The sequence below is a fragment of the Passer domesticus genome, chromosome 1 (assembly GCF_036417665.1).
Source record: "Passer domesticus isolate bPasDom1 chromosome 1, bPasDom1.hap1, whole genome shotgun sequence".
Classification (NCBI taxonomy): Eukaryota; Metazoa; Chordata; class Aves; order Passeriformes; family Passeridae; genus Passer; species Passer domesticus.
The window spans coordinates 12,518,410-12,535,232 of record NC_087474.1 but is presented as its reverse complement, the minus strand read 5'-3'; the positions used below and the strand labels follow the sequence as shown (position 1 = coordinate 12,535,232).

Sequence of the window (16,823 nt, the reverse complement as noted above, 5' to 3'; positions counted from 1 at the left end):
AAAGTTAACACTACAGTGAATTTTTGAGAGGATGGATTCTGCTGTACTGTCACACTATGATGCTAGAGCATGTTTTGGAAATAAAAAGTCTAGGCTATGTTTACAGTCCTGCTATCCAACCTAGATTTGAGTCAATACTGTTTTCATGCCATCTATTTTTCCCCAAAATCTGTTATTAGCCTTTTCAAAAATCATGAATGCTAACATAAATACAGCAATCAAGCAACTGATGTAAGAAACTGCTGCTTCTTCTACACAGTGACTTCAGAGACAGAAAAACTGGATTATCCCTTTACATCTTCCTACATAGGGCAGTTATCAATTGAATTTCGTGCACTACATTCCAGCATCATATTCTGCATAGAAATTACTCACAGACAAGCTGGCAGGCACAAGCGCAACAGTGTGAAAGGCATTGCCTCTGTAGCATAACTCCCCAAGTACGTTCTCAGGTCACACATTAATAATGTTTCAAAGTACATAATTTATACAATATAACAAGTTTTTCACACTTTGAAATTATCCACATAAGGGTGCGAATTGTCACCACCCTCGTGGGTCTGTATTTATTTCTGTGAGCAGACACTATTAGTTTGAAAGAATAAGTTCAATAAACCTAAAAATAATTAGAAAGCCAACTATGCTACTAAAGACTTCAGTATGCACACTGAAGTTACAGTGGAGTCACAGAACAGTAAGCATTCCTGTGCAGTCAGTAACAGAGTGAAAGTAGAACAGCTTGTGTTTATGCATTATTATAGACAGAAACACTGGATAGCTGAAGTCACCATCCTAAAGTGAGCACAGATCTAGACAGCAAGATGTACACATGCACAAATACAATGTCAAACAAAAGCTTGTCGTTTGTCTCTGAACAGCAATGCTGGAGAAACAAAAATGGAATTGATTAATTTAAACAGACATAAATGGAAAAAGTTTAAGACACTTTAATAAAATAAATAATAATATTTTCAGAAATTACATTATTATATAAAGCAAAATGACTACAAAGCCACTATGAAAACCACCAGATTGAAATCAGTACAGGATGACAAGTCTTTACAAAATGGAAACACTGGCTTCTAATATACCAGAACAGCAAATGCCACTGACTTAAGAGAAATTCAGAAAAAAAAAAGCATACATGGTACAAAAGGACCTACTTGCCCTGGCAGTATTAAGCAAACAACAATGAGAAATATCTAGCTGCAGTTGTTTCTGGTTAGATCACAACAATTACAACAGTCAGCTCTCAGAATAGATACTGTGGCACAGCTAAGCATGCTGATGAGAAGTTACAACTTATCTATCACATTCCAAACCAATTTTATGCAGGAAAAATTAAAAAAAAAAAAAAAACAAAACTAAGAGGAGAAGGGCAAACACTCAATCAAGAATGTCATCAAACAGTCATTTCAGTTGCCTAAAGAAACTCACATTTTCCTGAGAAAGATTGCTGGTTGCTCTAAGGCCCTCATCATGGATATGGTTTTGTAGTTCCTGAATCATATGAGGTAAACCACTTGACACAGCACGAAGCAGAGTATACATATTTGCCATGTCTGTAACAGAGATACATTTTTATAGAGTACACTTAGAAACACTAAAAATTAACACTTAATATAGTACCATGATTTCAAACAGAACTTTTTATGGACTGAAACAAGACCAACTGTTTTGAAAGAAAAAATTAACATACACTGGATCACTGACAAAAGAAAAAAGGAAAGAGTAGGCCTATTATCAGTATTTACTGAGTCCTGCCATTGTGACTACCTCACCCTTCCAACACAGCTTCTTTAGGAGAGACTCTAAGAAGTGAGGTGGGCTAGCGTGGAGAGATACTGTGCCAGTTTATTTTAAACATTGGCCTTCCTTAATCTCCCTTAGCAACAGCTGACTAAAATCAGCTAAGGTATTTTCTTGACTTTTTATTTACCTCCAGTGGTAGCTTGAAATTTTTCTCAGGTGAGAAAAGCTCTAAACAAACAACTGCTATTTTTATAATATTTTGCCTCCCCACACCCCCAAAAAAGTAACCAAACAAAATAGATCCAAACGCTGATCAAGCTTGAAAAATTCCCTGGAAACTGAACACACCATTATTAGATACAATTTAAGTTTGACTGTGAAAAATAATTTGTTTCACATAAGAGATACCATCTTTCATGCAAAAATAAACATTCTTTCAAAGGTAAGAGGCATGTAGTAATTGGGAACCATGTTTTTTTTTAATTAGGCAGGGAATATTAATGACAAGAGCATCTCCTCCTGTAAAAAAGATTTGGGATGAGAGGTCACAAAAGATTCAGGACAATAAAAAGTGGCTATGAAAAGATGCCAAAATATTTTATAATCCTGACCTGTTAAGTGATGATGAAGAAATCTGTTAAGACAGAGCCATTAATTTACAAAAGAAAACACAAGCATAAAATATGATAAATTCTACAGGACACAGGACTTGAGTGTGTTTTTAAGATGACTAAGACAAGGAACGAGAAAGAGCATTAGCTGAAAGAAGGATTGTTAGCAGTAAAAAGAAGATTTTGAATATATACTTGGAAGAATAAAAATTAGTTACATGCTACAAGAAAAATGTAATTCAGGGTTTAATGGGGATTTCTAGATCAGTAACATTACTTGAAAATGTTTATATTTACAGAAGATCACTGAAAAAAGATAGAAAATTGCAATGCTAAGTGAATAAAACAAAAAAACATTTAAATCTTTTTGTGACCAGTGAGACTTACCACTTCTTTTCTCTTGTCTGATAATATTGTGACATTCTGCATGTAGAAACTGCAAGTGATCAGCTACCATCCTCTGCTGGCATTCATGAGTCACTTTGCCATATGAGCTGGGATTCAAGTACTTCCGACATCGCATTTCTTCATCTTTTAATCTACCTAAAACCTACACAGAAGAGTTTAAAGTGCAAACTGAAGAACTACTGACAACTTATATAGTACCAGAATATACCACAGTGTATGTATGCAGAATGAGAAACAAGAGTAAGTAATAAGAGTTACAAAAGAACTTGTGCAGGATGAAAAATTTAATTTGTTCTTCTGAATCAGGCTATTACTAAATTAACATAATCTAGTCTGAGTACTAACTAGGCTTGGTCACTACTAGATGTCTACCAGCATTCCACAGTTTTCATCTTGAAATTTCTTGTTCCCTTTAACCTTGTGACTAGTCTTCCCCAATTTCTCTTACCATACTTCTTATTCCTTCTGAGAAAATGTTACCACCATACCTAACACACAGAGATCTCCAAGAATCACTTTACTGTTTTAAATCCATCTGCTTGTATGTAAACATCTGCTCAATAGGTACAGGAGTACATCTGAGCTATTAATAAAAGCTCTTTTTATAACTCAATGAAGGAAATAGGCTTAATCATAAGATAAGTCATATGAATACTGCCATAAAAGCACTTACACCCTGTGAATATGAGGGGGGTCTAGGGAGAGTAGTGCAGCTGCAGACTGCTAATGATAGCCAAAACTACTTTTGGTTTAGTTGAAGTCTTAGCCTGTCCCAATACAGGTGTGTAACCATTCTCTTAAAAGCAATTTCACAGCCCTCTTCTCACCTCCTCTATCTTGGTAGTGCAGACAGTATAGGACCAAGAACTGACTCCTAGTGTTGTATTCATCTTTGTTTTCTAAAACTATATAGGTATAGGAATTACAAGTCATTTAACCACAACATAACAGCATACACCACAAAGCAAAATGAAAGAAAATCCACCTCAGAGTATGTAATTTTTAGTAATGTTTTGTAACAACTTAAGAGTCTTTTCTAACCACATATTGTTAAAACTCTAATGTTAGCCTACTCCAAACTGAAAGAAAATAAGGAGTGAGGAAGTAATACTAATCAAACAGATGTGTTTTGTTTTTCTGAGTTTTTTTTCCACTTTTCATGCCATTGAGTCATCATTTATTATGAATATTTTGATACTGACTGTGCATCCATAGCAAGGTTTGTAGTTTATGTTCAGATAATCCACGTCACTAAAAAGTACAATTTCAATTACATGAAAGCATAACACAAAGAACAACTATGAGAACTGTAGAGGAAAAAATGTATCATCAGTAAAATTATTTTAATTATTGCATGTGTATTGAAGAATCTCTTACCTTCTCCATGTACTGTGAGCAATTTGACTCTTGTAATAAGTTTGAAGCTTCTTGTTTATAATACTCCCCTGTTTCATTCAGAAAAGGACACTCAAAAATTTCCTGATAAAACTAGAAGAGAGATTTTTTTTTTTTAAAGGACAAATAATGTATATACTAGGCAGACATTCCAAATTAAAAATACATAATCAGAAATGCGTATCTACCTTTAGGGGGAATTTTTTCTTATACTGTTCAACATGAACAAAGGAGTTAATAACCCCATGGATTACTTTCTGGTTTGGGTCTTCTCCACAGCGATCACTGAAATGGACAAAGACAACATTAATGAGAATGCAGGTATCTGGTGTAACTCACATAGCCAAATGAAATAAAATTGGATGAAAATATTTTCCAGTAAACTCCCCTGCTCAAGTTAGTAAAATTAAAGAAGATTAATCTTAAAATAAAAATTGCACTTCTTTCTCTCATATACATTTAAATTGTTGAGATAGTTATTCATAAACATTCAAAAGCATTTAAAGGTCATGAAATTTCCAAGTATTTGCTAAGGATCTAAATATTTCAAATTATATATTCTATGCAAGTAGTTTAAAAGCTACAGTAATTTCCATCTTGTATTTGTAGCCTTCATTACACAGACTACCTTCACACTCTTGCCCCTTCCAAAAAATCCATCCATTTTACCAGCACCACAACAAGAAGTATACTGTTTTCTTTTCTGAATATCCTCTATTCAACATGTAGATTTCAAGAGGAATAAATAACACACCTGGCCCATTATGTCACAATATTTAATCATACACCATACAGAAAAGGAAAACCTTACAACTTCCAGTGAAGTTCTTGGCTTCAAATGAAGGATTTGAAGTGAAGAAAATGTTGTCTTTAGCTTCATTCAGGTGAAAACAGAAGTAATTAAAACGAGTGTTTTGCATGTTAAAAAGACTAGTGTTCAGTCCTTTGCAAAGACTGGGAAATAACCAGCACTCAAAACAGCACAGACTGCCTTTAAAGACATGAAAAGTTCTAAAAAAAATCCACTTTTCATATGTACTTTACAACTAAGTAAAAAATATTCTCTAACTCCTAAGGTGTTAAACAGGACTAAAACATGATTTAGAAAAATATATTTATGACTAAGCATCAAAGACAAACATTAACATATACCCTTCTACGCTGGGGTGAAATGGGAGAGAAGTAATTTTGCTAATGTCATTTATTTTGGTTTGTAATCAGGAAAAACTCCGTGGATGCCCATGAGCTGTGAAGGTTTACCAGAACAGCCACACCAGCAGTCATTGTATTATGCACACCAGACCACCTTCATGTATTCACAGCACTGTTAACCATTGATACTGCTTTCAAACACTACTGTTTCCTCAGTATTGAAAACTTAACCTTATGATGGATGTAAAGAATTAGCTCTCTTAACAGATAATGAACAGCCTCTGTATGGTTTATTATCCTTTACAAATGAACTGAACTGATGGGTTCCATGAGGGATGGTCTGATTTTTTCACACAGGGAACAGGAAGATTTCCTCTGGTTGTGGAAGCTGAACTAATGGAATAAACCTGGGTTTGGGTACATGTAATGACACCCTGCATCCTTGCCAACATCTCTCTGCAGGGTCTGGTTTATGATGGCAGAGGCAGCAGCACAGAATCATAGAAGGGGAAAGTCCCACTGCCCTGGGCCTGCAGCTCCAGCCCAGAGGGGCCCAGGAGCACGGAGAGCTGCAGCCTGTGAACACAGGGCTAGGCCATGGAGCATGGGAAGCCACAGAAGTAAAAACTGAGCATATTACAAAGCAGGGCACAGGCAAGGGACAGCCCAGCCCAGCTCTCACGTGCAGGGCTCTGGACTTGGTATTCACAAACACAAGCAGCACCACTGGAGGAACAGCTCAAGTCCCAGATTCCTCTGCTGGGTCCACAGGCCACTTGAGACCTTAGCCCATACATGTGGGGAGGGGGCAGCAATGGCAGACCCAGGGGATTCAGAGGAACATGAGGAAAGAGCTGTATGTGTACAGGAGACATGCTCCACTGAAGAGCAGGAAAGAAGGAAGGAAGGAAACAAGCTTTTGAAGCAGAGGTCAGACGGCTCAAAGGTAATAAATGAAAACAAGCCCAGCACAGAACAGGCCTTGCCTGCTCTGGCAGCCACTTCAGGTTTTTATTTACACCAATGGCACTCTGCTCCCAGGACTGTGTAGTGCAAATGTCAAAAAAATTTGACAGAAGTTTTAAGGATGACTTTCACAAAACTGCCACACTAAAGTGGAACTGGTGACCCTGCAAAGGTAGAAGTCTATGAAACATTTATTTTCCTTCTTGGCAGCATTCAGCAAGGAATACAGATGCATAAAGCTACAGAGCAGATGCAACACAGGTTGAAGCAAGGATGTCACAGGATAGAAAGTGTATAAAGGTATGATGATGGTTGGAAAGGAATCTGAATAAAAAGATTAAGTACTTAACACAAGTTACACTAATTCAGGTGACGACAAGTTATTTTTTTCCAAATGAAATGGAGAAAGCTACAAAACACATACACAAGAAAGTTGTGCTGGTTTATATTAACTCCACCTTGTTCCTGTCTCCAGGCTCAAGCTAACGGTGGATGTTCAACATGTACAGTGTATTACTACAGCCCCAAAGAACATTTTAAAAATTTCAGGTACAATAATTAAGTATCAGATTCATTAAAAGATTCCATCACTCAAAAGAAGTGCTCTGTGTCAGACCAATGGTTTTTCAAGGCCAATTACCTACAGAATTCATTGTCAACTAGATGAGACTGTTCCAAACACTTTAAAAAAAGTTAACTTCCAATAGCTTTAATTTCAAACAAATGGTACAGATAATGTATCAGCTTAGACAGGAATAGGTCCAGTTAGTTAGAAAGAGTTAGTTATCTTCAGTAGAGAAGCCTCTCAGTCTGTACTAATTACACTGTCATTTGAGATAGCACCTGAGTAATTTCCAAATTATTTCTGTTTAAGAATTTAATAGATGAATTTTCTCATGATTCAAGATCTCGTTGGCTTCCTGTTGTGCTGAAACAAAAATAGTTGATATTCAGCTTGCCTTGTAGGAGGAGTGCTTGGGCTAGAGGGAGGGAGATGAAAGTGTTATACTCACAACTCTGTATTAGGAGTGCAGTCAGATAAGACAGGCTTAAGTGATTTAAGATTCTCTGCTGTTCAAGGGGGCCAATCCTGCTCCCTTTTGCTCAGTCACAGCTCTCCATCTCTCTTCCTTTGCTTTGGCACTCATCTAATGCTTTCCTGAATTGACTTGTGCCAACTTGGTGAAACATTAACCAAGATGGTTTTTTGTCACATTAGCACTTCAGCTGGGTCACTAAGGGACTAGGTGAGCACCAAATTCAGAACATGAAAGGTAGTGGAGCACAGCCTGCTCCTTTTCAGTGTCAGTAAACTCTTAGATCAGTTTAGCCATCTTGTGCAGCTGAGCCACAAACCACTACTTGTATTTCTTTATTTTCATGTATCAAAAAAAGCTTTTTGTCAGTTTTAATGTATAATGTATTGCACAAGCTTATAGTTTCTAAAAAGTCAGTGTGCCCAAGGCTGTAGTCAGAAGTCTTCTTAAAAATCCAGTTAAATACTGATAAAGTAACATTTGAAAGAAGAATTTATGGCTCTGCTTCCCTACCTTTTCCACTACAGTAAGAAAACCACTTTTATATGCAATAATTGACTACAGTGTTGGTTATCAAGTCCACATACTGTTGTATGCTACACAAACTTCCTGCCTAGAAGTAGTTCAACTGTCCCATCTACATTAATTTAATTTTTTTAAAGCACTGTAATAAATTGAACCACACACAAACAACTACTATGAGAAAGGTGCAGAATACAGTTTTTTAAGCATATACATGTATTAGCAATTTTATTAAAATGTTTAAGTTATATTATTCCCATGCATATTCTTGCATGTCTGACAGATATGATTTATGGATATCCACCTTGTTTAATCCCTGAATTACTGAACTCAACTCTAGAAGACATTTAAGCCACATTTAAGTCATCTTTAAAACTGCCTCTTAAAAGCTGTATTGACCACTGAAATTACAGGAAAGAATATGCAACAAGTTACATGCAAAGGCCATCCTCAGAATCCCCACAGGAAGCACTGCATTTCATGACAGCAGGAAACAAACAGCTACAAGAAGCAGTTCTCTCTTATGTAACTCATTAAATGATATGCAAATCACCAAGTGGCTAGAAGAAACTTAATATGAATTGTTGGATGTATATTTTAAGAAGCAGAACTGAATTCATTTCCCTGAGATCACACAAAAGACTCCCTAATAAAGAATGGGAAAAGAATCCAAATCCAACCATTAGAGACAAGGACCAAAGTTTTATTTCAAAGTTTCTAAATAGTTTAGCAACAAATAGTTTCAACTTGTTACAGTGTCAAGATCCAATACCTTCCAAAGGCAGCTACAGTCTTGACCTAAACACCCTGGGGAGGTCTGCAATCAGCCTCAAGCTAAACACAGGCCATTATTTTAAGGGGCATCGAATGTCTGTGGAAAAAGGTTTTCACACGCATTTCCACTCCCACCCACCAGTGAAATATATACATTAAGTAAGACAGGTCTCCAGCATCACTATGCTTGATGTAACAAAGGGGAAAGTTCTTCACCATGAATTAGGGAATCTCTATTTAGTAAAAACAGTTTGAGTAAAAACGGATAAAGCCCTAGGAACCATGATTCAACAAGTGGATCCAAAGAAATACTTCCCGGCTTCAGAAATGCCATCCAAAAGAGACATCATATCTGTTACTTTGTTGTCAAATATTTAATTCAGGAATGAAAAACACAAATAAACTATTAAAATTAGGTTTTCAATGCCTTACAGATTTTTTTTTTCTGACCAACTGCATGTTCAAGGAAGCTCAATTTGCCAACATACCTCTCTCCCTCAGTTTATCTGACAGTAAGTCAGACTGGTTTACAGACACCAGTCTGGTCACCCAAGTAATCACTCAAAAAAACCCCAGTCATTAGGCAACTCCAGAGTGTTGTATCCTAAACAATGGTAGGAGTGCAGAAACTGATGTAACTTACAAATATGCACAAGATCTGTAGTACATCCAAAATTTCTGTTTATTCATAAATTACAAGCTCCTTTAGAAGTTAAATATTTTTTTTTAATTAAAGCTTTAAAAATCCCAAGCTCTTTAGCTTTGTTTAGAAGTATTTAAAAAAAAGGTATTCAGAAATAAAACAATAACTTTCCCACAAACTACAAAAAATAATTATCTTCATTTTATTCAAGTCGAACACCAAAAATGTTAAGTGAAGGTACCGATCTGAAAAACAGAAACTCAGAAGGCTTTGTCACTTGCAAGAATTGTTCTGGATTCCATGCAAACACAGCTTCTCTGGCTTTGGCAAATCTTTGCCCCAGGCCTGGTCCTTAACTTGACTGACAGCACTAAAGTTAAAGGCAGACAGCACCAGGTAGAGAAAAAGGCAAAAGGCATCCCATGGGACCTGGACAATTATTCTAACTCCTCTCCTATCCCACTGATAAAAAGGGCTGCTGAAACAGAAAGATCACTACTCTGTGGTTACAGGGAATTCACTGCCTTTTTCTACACATGAGAGCCACAAATACACAGCTACAGTGAGAAAAGAAGATAGACCATCACCATCAGAAAAGAAGTTACCTTAAAAAAACCAAACACAAAAGAATTCCGTCAAAGTCCACAGATTTTCCAAGTAAAAATATAGTGCAATACCCCCACATTATGTTAAAGCAAGAAACAATCAAAGACTCACTTTTTTATTTCTCGGAGGAGCATCCGAATAAGGATGGCCTGCAGTGGCTCAATCATTAATTTTCTCCACATATCAAGAGCTAGCTGTCAGGACACAACACAAGTTTACATCAATAAAAAGTACATTTAAAAAAACAAAACTAAAAACCAACACACCAAACTCAGAACAGTACCAAAGATAGCACAATTCTCCATTCAGGATTTTAAAAATTCAGTTGTTATGTAAACTCTTCTTTCCCTAGTCAGGCAGTATGTGAATGCTGGCTTCCCAGCCTGCATTCTTCCTACACATCTCATAGAACTGATTCATTCCTTGGTTCTACTCCAAGTATTCTCAAATGCATATAAGAACTCTAAGCAAGTTGGTTACAAGGGCAGATTTTGAGACTACACATAAAAAAAAAAACCATGTGCACAGTAATAGGTAAGTAACATACCTTTCTAACCAAAGTGTCTGAATGTGTACAAAGACCAGTATTTCTAACAATGATTGCAAAATGAGCCTCAGCTGACAAAAGGGAACTTCTCTTGGCCAATTTGTCAGAGGTCACAGTCAAAGATACAAAATCCTTTCATCCAACACACAAAGCACATCTCCAAACTAAGATGCTTACATCTTAAGCAAAGTCAGTGGCAAGCAGTCACTAACATTCAGCTTCTAATGGAATTCCCATAAATGCAAGAATTCATCAATTCTTACAGGTGAAGCAGTTGCTCCCAAGATATACCATTTTTAAAAACACAGTTGCAATAGTTCAAATGAGCTTTTACACTTGAATCAAAGGCAGATTTAAAGGCCAAAAGGGATAATGTGATCCCTTATATACAGAGAATAACTGCACATAGGAGACCTCCAAAAACACCTGCCAGGAAGTCATAGACTGGGAAAAGAAACTGCAAAGTTCAGTAAGGACAGAGGGAATATTGCTTCTAAGAAAGCTTTGACAAAACTAACAGGTCATTAGATTTAAAAATTAAACTATCAGTCAGGTATGTCTTAACTGAAAGCAGGCACATAGCTATCAACTGCCAATGTGACCCACTCTGTGAAATACATTTCCTTTCAAAAAGCAGACAAAATGAACTTGCTCCAACTGTCACAGCTATTCAACACCCATACTGCAATACAGAAAGTAGACCTGACAGAACTGCACCATAAGCAGGCTAAAGGAGAGGTAAAGGTTTGCTTATAAATCCAAAGACAGATGATGTTCTGAAACCAAAGTTGTCTTAGGAGTGATTTTCACCGTCTTGCCTTGTGGAGAGCAGCTGGAGAACAGTTAAGTTTCTGTAAGACAACAGGAATTCATCCAGTACAGGATGAAAGAAGCCAGCTGAAAGAAGCCAGCTCTGGAGAGATAGAAGAAAAGGAGGGGAAAAAAGAAAAAGAACTGATACATTTTGTGACTATGAGGTGAAGAGAAACAACCTCAGGTAGATCAGTTCTGCAATGTGGTGTCATGGTCCTTCTCACACGAGCTACCAGTGGGAAACAAAGTCAAGTCACCTATTGGAATTTTCTTGTCAAATAAACTATAGACAGATCAATCCAGCAACTTGATTATTAGGTTCTGTTTTGTCAGGCCAGGGTTTTATGAGCCTTTAAAAGGGAACCTAATACACCCAAGGATAGCTTAGCTATTACCTTTGGAGGCGAAGAATGAGCAGGATGGCTTCTGCTGCAGTGTTTGAAACAGAAAGGTTTAATAAAAGGCAAAACAATAAACAGAAAATCCAAGCTAGGTACAGATGTCTGCCCTTGGTAGAAACACCTTCACAAAAGCCTCGTGGTTCCTTTGTTCTCTCCTTTTCTACCTTATGGCCCAGGCGGGACTTTTTGGCTTCTATCCAATTAGGTGACCCCAAGGTTTTAGTGAAGTCTCTGGGGTCCTATAAGGTGGCTTTTCACCTGATCGTTGGGAGAAACTTCTGGGCTTCCTTCCTTTTTTGGGGGACAAAGGCTAGTTTGCCCCTCTGTCATTAGGGGGCATTCTCCTACACTTCTTCACTTGATGTATTAGTTCAAGACAGTTTCTCCCACTTGAGGATAGGGACTGATCTTACTTCTCCAACTGGACTAGCAATACTGAACATGGCAGTTTTCTCCATTTTCCAGAATCTATTTCTGAGGGGAAAAATCCCAGAAGGCACACCTTAAATAAAGGTATTTAAGCTCAGGGCTCCCACAGAGCCATTGAAAACTCAGGAGTTTGAAATCAGTGATAGGAGCTCAACTCAGAAAAGCAGTGTTCTTCACCATGCATTCATAACATAGAGAGAAGAAAAAAGTAAGCAAGCACTTGCAAGCACTGGCAGACTATTTTCATTAACTTATCTCATCCTGTATATTTCCTAGTACAACAATTACTGAACGTCTGGAAGACTTGTGGGGATGAAGAATTGTTTGAAGATGTGCCCACACACCTCACACACCTCTGCTCTCATGTACAGACCTACTGTTACACACCCCTGAAGAACTGAGCAAGCGTGGACTTGCTTAAGATTACTGAAAAGCTCCCAAAGTTTTGTTACCACACAAGAGTGATGTTGAGACAGAAACTTCGGAACAGAGAGTGCAGTTCTGCTTCTAAAAATACTGGGCATTATTTCAGTAACTTCATGCTGAGACTGAAGAGAACTATACATAAAATAAACATGTTTGCCCTTGAGTAGATAAAGGCCAGATCATTTCAGTCATCTAGAATGGCATAAACAGCAATTCCTTCCATTCTAAAGTGATGAACAACAAATAATTTGACTTCTGCCAGAGCCCTTGCACAATCCAAAGAATAAAACATAGAATCCTACAGGAACCATAATGAAAGAGTAAATGCTTTTAAAACAAAGACTTGAGAAACTTGCCAAGTGCCTTGTAGGTCAAGAAATGGAGCAATGAATTCACCAAAATAGTGCTGCAATTTAATACATTAATGTAGGACTCAAGTCTCCATTACTTTTCAGGACAAGGGAGTGACTGCTGTAAGCCTAATCCTACACCAGTTGTGAACAGATATTAACTTTATTGCCTTGAGATTCTCAAGAAAAGATTTTATACTTTGTCACACCAAGAAATAGAAGCCTAAAAACTAACATTTCAACGGCTTCCATAACCAAAAGTATACTGCTTCTTCAACATGTTTTCTAGATAGCAGTATCACTTAAGAATCTAAAGTTTGTTTGCAAAGTGTTTCTATCATCACATTTTAAACCCAAGTTTTCCAACAGTTTTCATATTTGTTTCTTTTTCCCTGCTAGGTCACTCTTATTTTTCTATATCAAAACTGTAATCTCATTTTACAAGGGGAACAGTGCTTACATCTACACTATTTCTGTGACTTAAAAAATGAAAATTTTAAAGGACAAAGCTGAACTCATACCGTTCTGAATACTGTTTATATCCACCCCACTTTCAGAGATACCTACCTCTCCAATTTCCATCAAAGGTTCATTCATATCCACCCCTCCATAACCATACTGAAGATCAGCTTCAGTCAATTTGTTCTTCTTAATAAACTGTGTGTTGAGGTACCTATAGAAATAAGGATATCCTCATCAAAATAGGCAATAATAAAAGGCTTTTTAAATTGGGGTTCAGAATTGTGAATGCCTTCCACATCACAAAATATAACCTCCTTTAACTGATGCCAGTGCTCTTTGTAGAAAAATGTTACAATACAAATGACATTGAAAGAATTTATATCATATTTAAACAGTAGTGTTGGTAACAGAGATCAACCAGAAACCTGAAATATCACTGTCAGCATTTTCTTGGTGAGCAATCTTCTTGTGTAAGAACCCAACCTTTCAACATGCACTGCTTATACAAACAATGTATATGTTACTCATATATCCATGTATGTGCAAAATAACTCTCCAACTCACTGATCAGTATTAGAGTGCCAGTAGTTTATTTCATTGATAGAAAAACACTCCTACTATCGGATATTTTTAAGTTGAAAGTATTTCCTTCTACCTGTACTGCTCATTCTTCTGTGTTTGTCTGAGACTGAAATGCAGAAGTACTGCTCATTTTAAGAGGGCAAACTTTTGTCTGTTACAATCCCTTACTCAGGCCATGGTAACTAGCCAACAGGCATATTACAAATTTTAAAGAGAAGAATTTTCAGAAATTATTTTAAGTAATGGCTATAAAGAAGAAAGGCTATAAATGCTATTTTAAAATTCAGTATTTACTATTGTATGCATAGTTTTTATGAAGAACACAAAATGAATTCTGTGCAAGACCTGTTAAAACATCCCTCTTGACCCTCAGTATTCCACAATGTTACAATAGTATTCCCATAATGTAACATTTTTAAACAGAAACATTAATTCCTTTCCCAGGTAACTGGGAAAAAAACTCTATTTCCCAACTACACTTATTTATTATATTAGAAATGCTTAAATGAGGCAACTGAGAAGGTTATTAAAATTTCTGATCTAACCAGAAGTTTCAAGATGCTCAGTTTCACACACTGAAAAGAGCCAGATTACCGAAACACTTTAAGAGGCTTCAGAGGCTGCACCAGACCAGAGATGTCTGAACACTCTCGACATGAAGGCAAAAGCCAAGCAAAGGAGAAAAGGAGGAACACACTGTGAAATCCTGTGAACTTGAAAGAATTTAGGACACCACAGTCCAAAGAAGGAAGACTTGTCATAGTGTAGGGATAACAAACTGAGTACAGCAGCTACTTTCAGACTCTTACAGAGTACTGTACCCCGTGCTACCATCAATACCAGCCATGAACTGTAAATGCAGATCTCTCTAGAAGGCTACAGGCCCTCCATGTCATATAAAACCTGCGAGGGCATTAGAGATACCTTGACACCAGCCTTAAGCAGGCCCCTTGGTGGCATTTTCCCATCTTCCCCCACGTGACCAAAGCCAACAGCTGCCATTCTGCTTTTCTCGTTAAACTTGCTCAGAAGGAAAGTCCTACAGTCTCCCCACTTACCCTCTCTCTCTTCCATCAGTACACACAGAAAGAGAACAAAGAGTAGAACATAAAACTAAAAAATTGCTATACCATGATATGCTGGTATTATTACAAATATTCTAAAGACAAAATGGAACAAAGCAAAAGCTGCACCATCTGTGTTTAGTCTTCAGGATTTTATTATGAAAAATTGTAATACTTATTTTGGTTTTTTTTTTCCCTTTAAATGACTTAATGCCAATTTGCTGGATAAGAAAATTCTCTCAATAACTTGAAATTAAAGTACACAGACTAGATTTTTTTAAATCACCTATGAAACCAGTTACAGCCTCAAGACTTTGGTAAGGCCTAGTGTCCAGCATTAGTTTTAGCTGTTCTTTATTTTTTTATTATTATTTATTTATCTGAACAAGTTTCTTTCAGCCTTCCTTATTCCATCCATTTTGTCACCTTGGTTTAGCCAAGCACATGTGGGATTTTACTTTTCAAACTGAATCCAGATTTGTTTTCCTAGCAAAATGCACTGAGGAGGATGGGTGAAAAAAAAAACCAACAAAATCAACTGAATAAAGAAAATATTTAACTCATTTTCCAATTATATGATCCATCTCGCATTTTATTAATTTTGCTCAAAAGTGTCTCACATCTGAGTAGTGTTTCAAATATTGCCTATCAGGTTAGAAGCAGAGATGCAAGCCTAATTAAATTTTAAGGGAATCTATTTTAAAATTACTTTCAGATTACCACCTGTAGACATTAATCAGTTTTCATTCTTGGAAGAATTATACAAATTAGAACCTGGGATAAAAAAGAGTCAACTAAATTACAGTACTTTTTTCAGAGCAGGCATGCAATAAGAAAAGAACTCCAACTGATTCATAAAAAGTAGAATATCCTAAAGCTTTGACTCAAACCATGCTGGTTCAACTGCAAACTGCAGTACAGTGCCATCCTTGTAGAAGAACTCCTAGGATTATGAGTTTATACACTGCAGGGTTGATTAGCACCAACAATCTGGCACTGTAACATCAAGCAGAATATATTAGTAGTGCAAGAATTTTTTGAACCATCTTGGATACTTACCTGTTGAGGCATTATTTCTTTATGTTCTGATACCATAACTCCAAAATTAACCTGAGGCATATTCACCTATTGCTCTCTTTAATCAACACTCTTCAACTTAACCTGCAGATCATGTTGAATTTCATGTTAATTTCAAAGGTTTAACAACTCTTTTGCAAAGCTTACCTGTATAAACAGTCCATATAGTCTGCCCCTTTGCTATACTCTTCCCAGTATCTGTGATACATAACCAGTACTTGTTCTTCAGATTCCAGAACTCTCTGTGAAGGCACACACACCCCACACACCAGAATTAGTATGCAAATAGTACACATACTTAGGAAGTTATCACAGGATTATAACTTTGGAATAGTATTTGCATATTCAGAATTGTGGCAATGACCAAAAAGCTAACACATCTTAGTACTCCCAAGTTTTGGTAAGCCAGCTAGAACACCCAGACTTGCTTTATTTTGCATTTAAAAATAGCAATTTCTCTACTGAATTATTTTCTATTGATCTTTTCAGAAGTACCTGTTTGAATAAGCCTGGTTCATATTCTCACATCAAACTGGTGGGATAACTCACAGAACCATTCTCTCACTGACACAGATCAGTTTTATATTCACACAGCCACATGCACTGCACACTGTAAGAACAGACCAACCATAACCATTTAAAACCACTATGCCTTACTGGATAGACAAGTCCTCAAACTTGCCAAGAATCCCAGAATAAAACAAGTTTAACAAAGCACAGATACATATAAATGAAAAAAAAAAGCATTACAGTTTTCCAAATCTAGGCCCAAATCTTTGGAAATTTAAGCAAATCATCATCTAAAA

At 36.7% G+C, this 16,823-nt stretch overlaps 1 protein-coding gene across 4 annotated transcripts in view; it reads right to left on the bottom strand.

Annotated features, from left to right (window-relative positions):
* CUL2 (cullin 2) overlaps nt 1-16,823 on the bottom strand; it is a 41,918-nt gene that overhangs the window by 14,330 nt on the left and 10,765 nt on the right. For all 4 annotated transcript variants that reach the window (XM_064394362.1, XM_064394441.1, XM_064394507.1 and 1 more), the window contains exons 4-10: nt 16,165-16,259; nt 13,400-13,505; nt 9,978-10,060; nt 4,355-4,451; nt 4,149-4,259; nt 2,751-2,913; nt 1,438-1,562 (exon numbers count right to left, since the gene is read on the bottom strand). In XM_064394362.1, the coding sequence (XP_064250432.1) occupies nt 1,438-1,562; nt 2,751-2,913; nt 4,149-4,259; nt 4,355-4,451; nt 9,978-10,060; nt 13,400-13,505; nt 16,165-16,259 (780 nt within the window). The remainder of the gene's footprint in view (nt 1-1,437; nt 1,563-2,750; nt 2,914-4,148; nt 4,260-4,354; nt 4,452-9,977; nt 10,061-13,399; nt 13,506-16,164; nt 16,260-16,823) is intronic.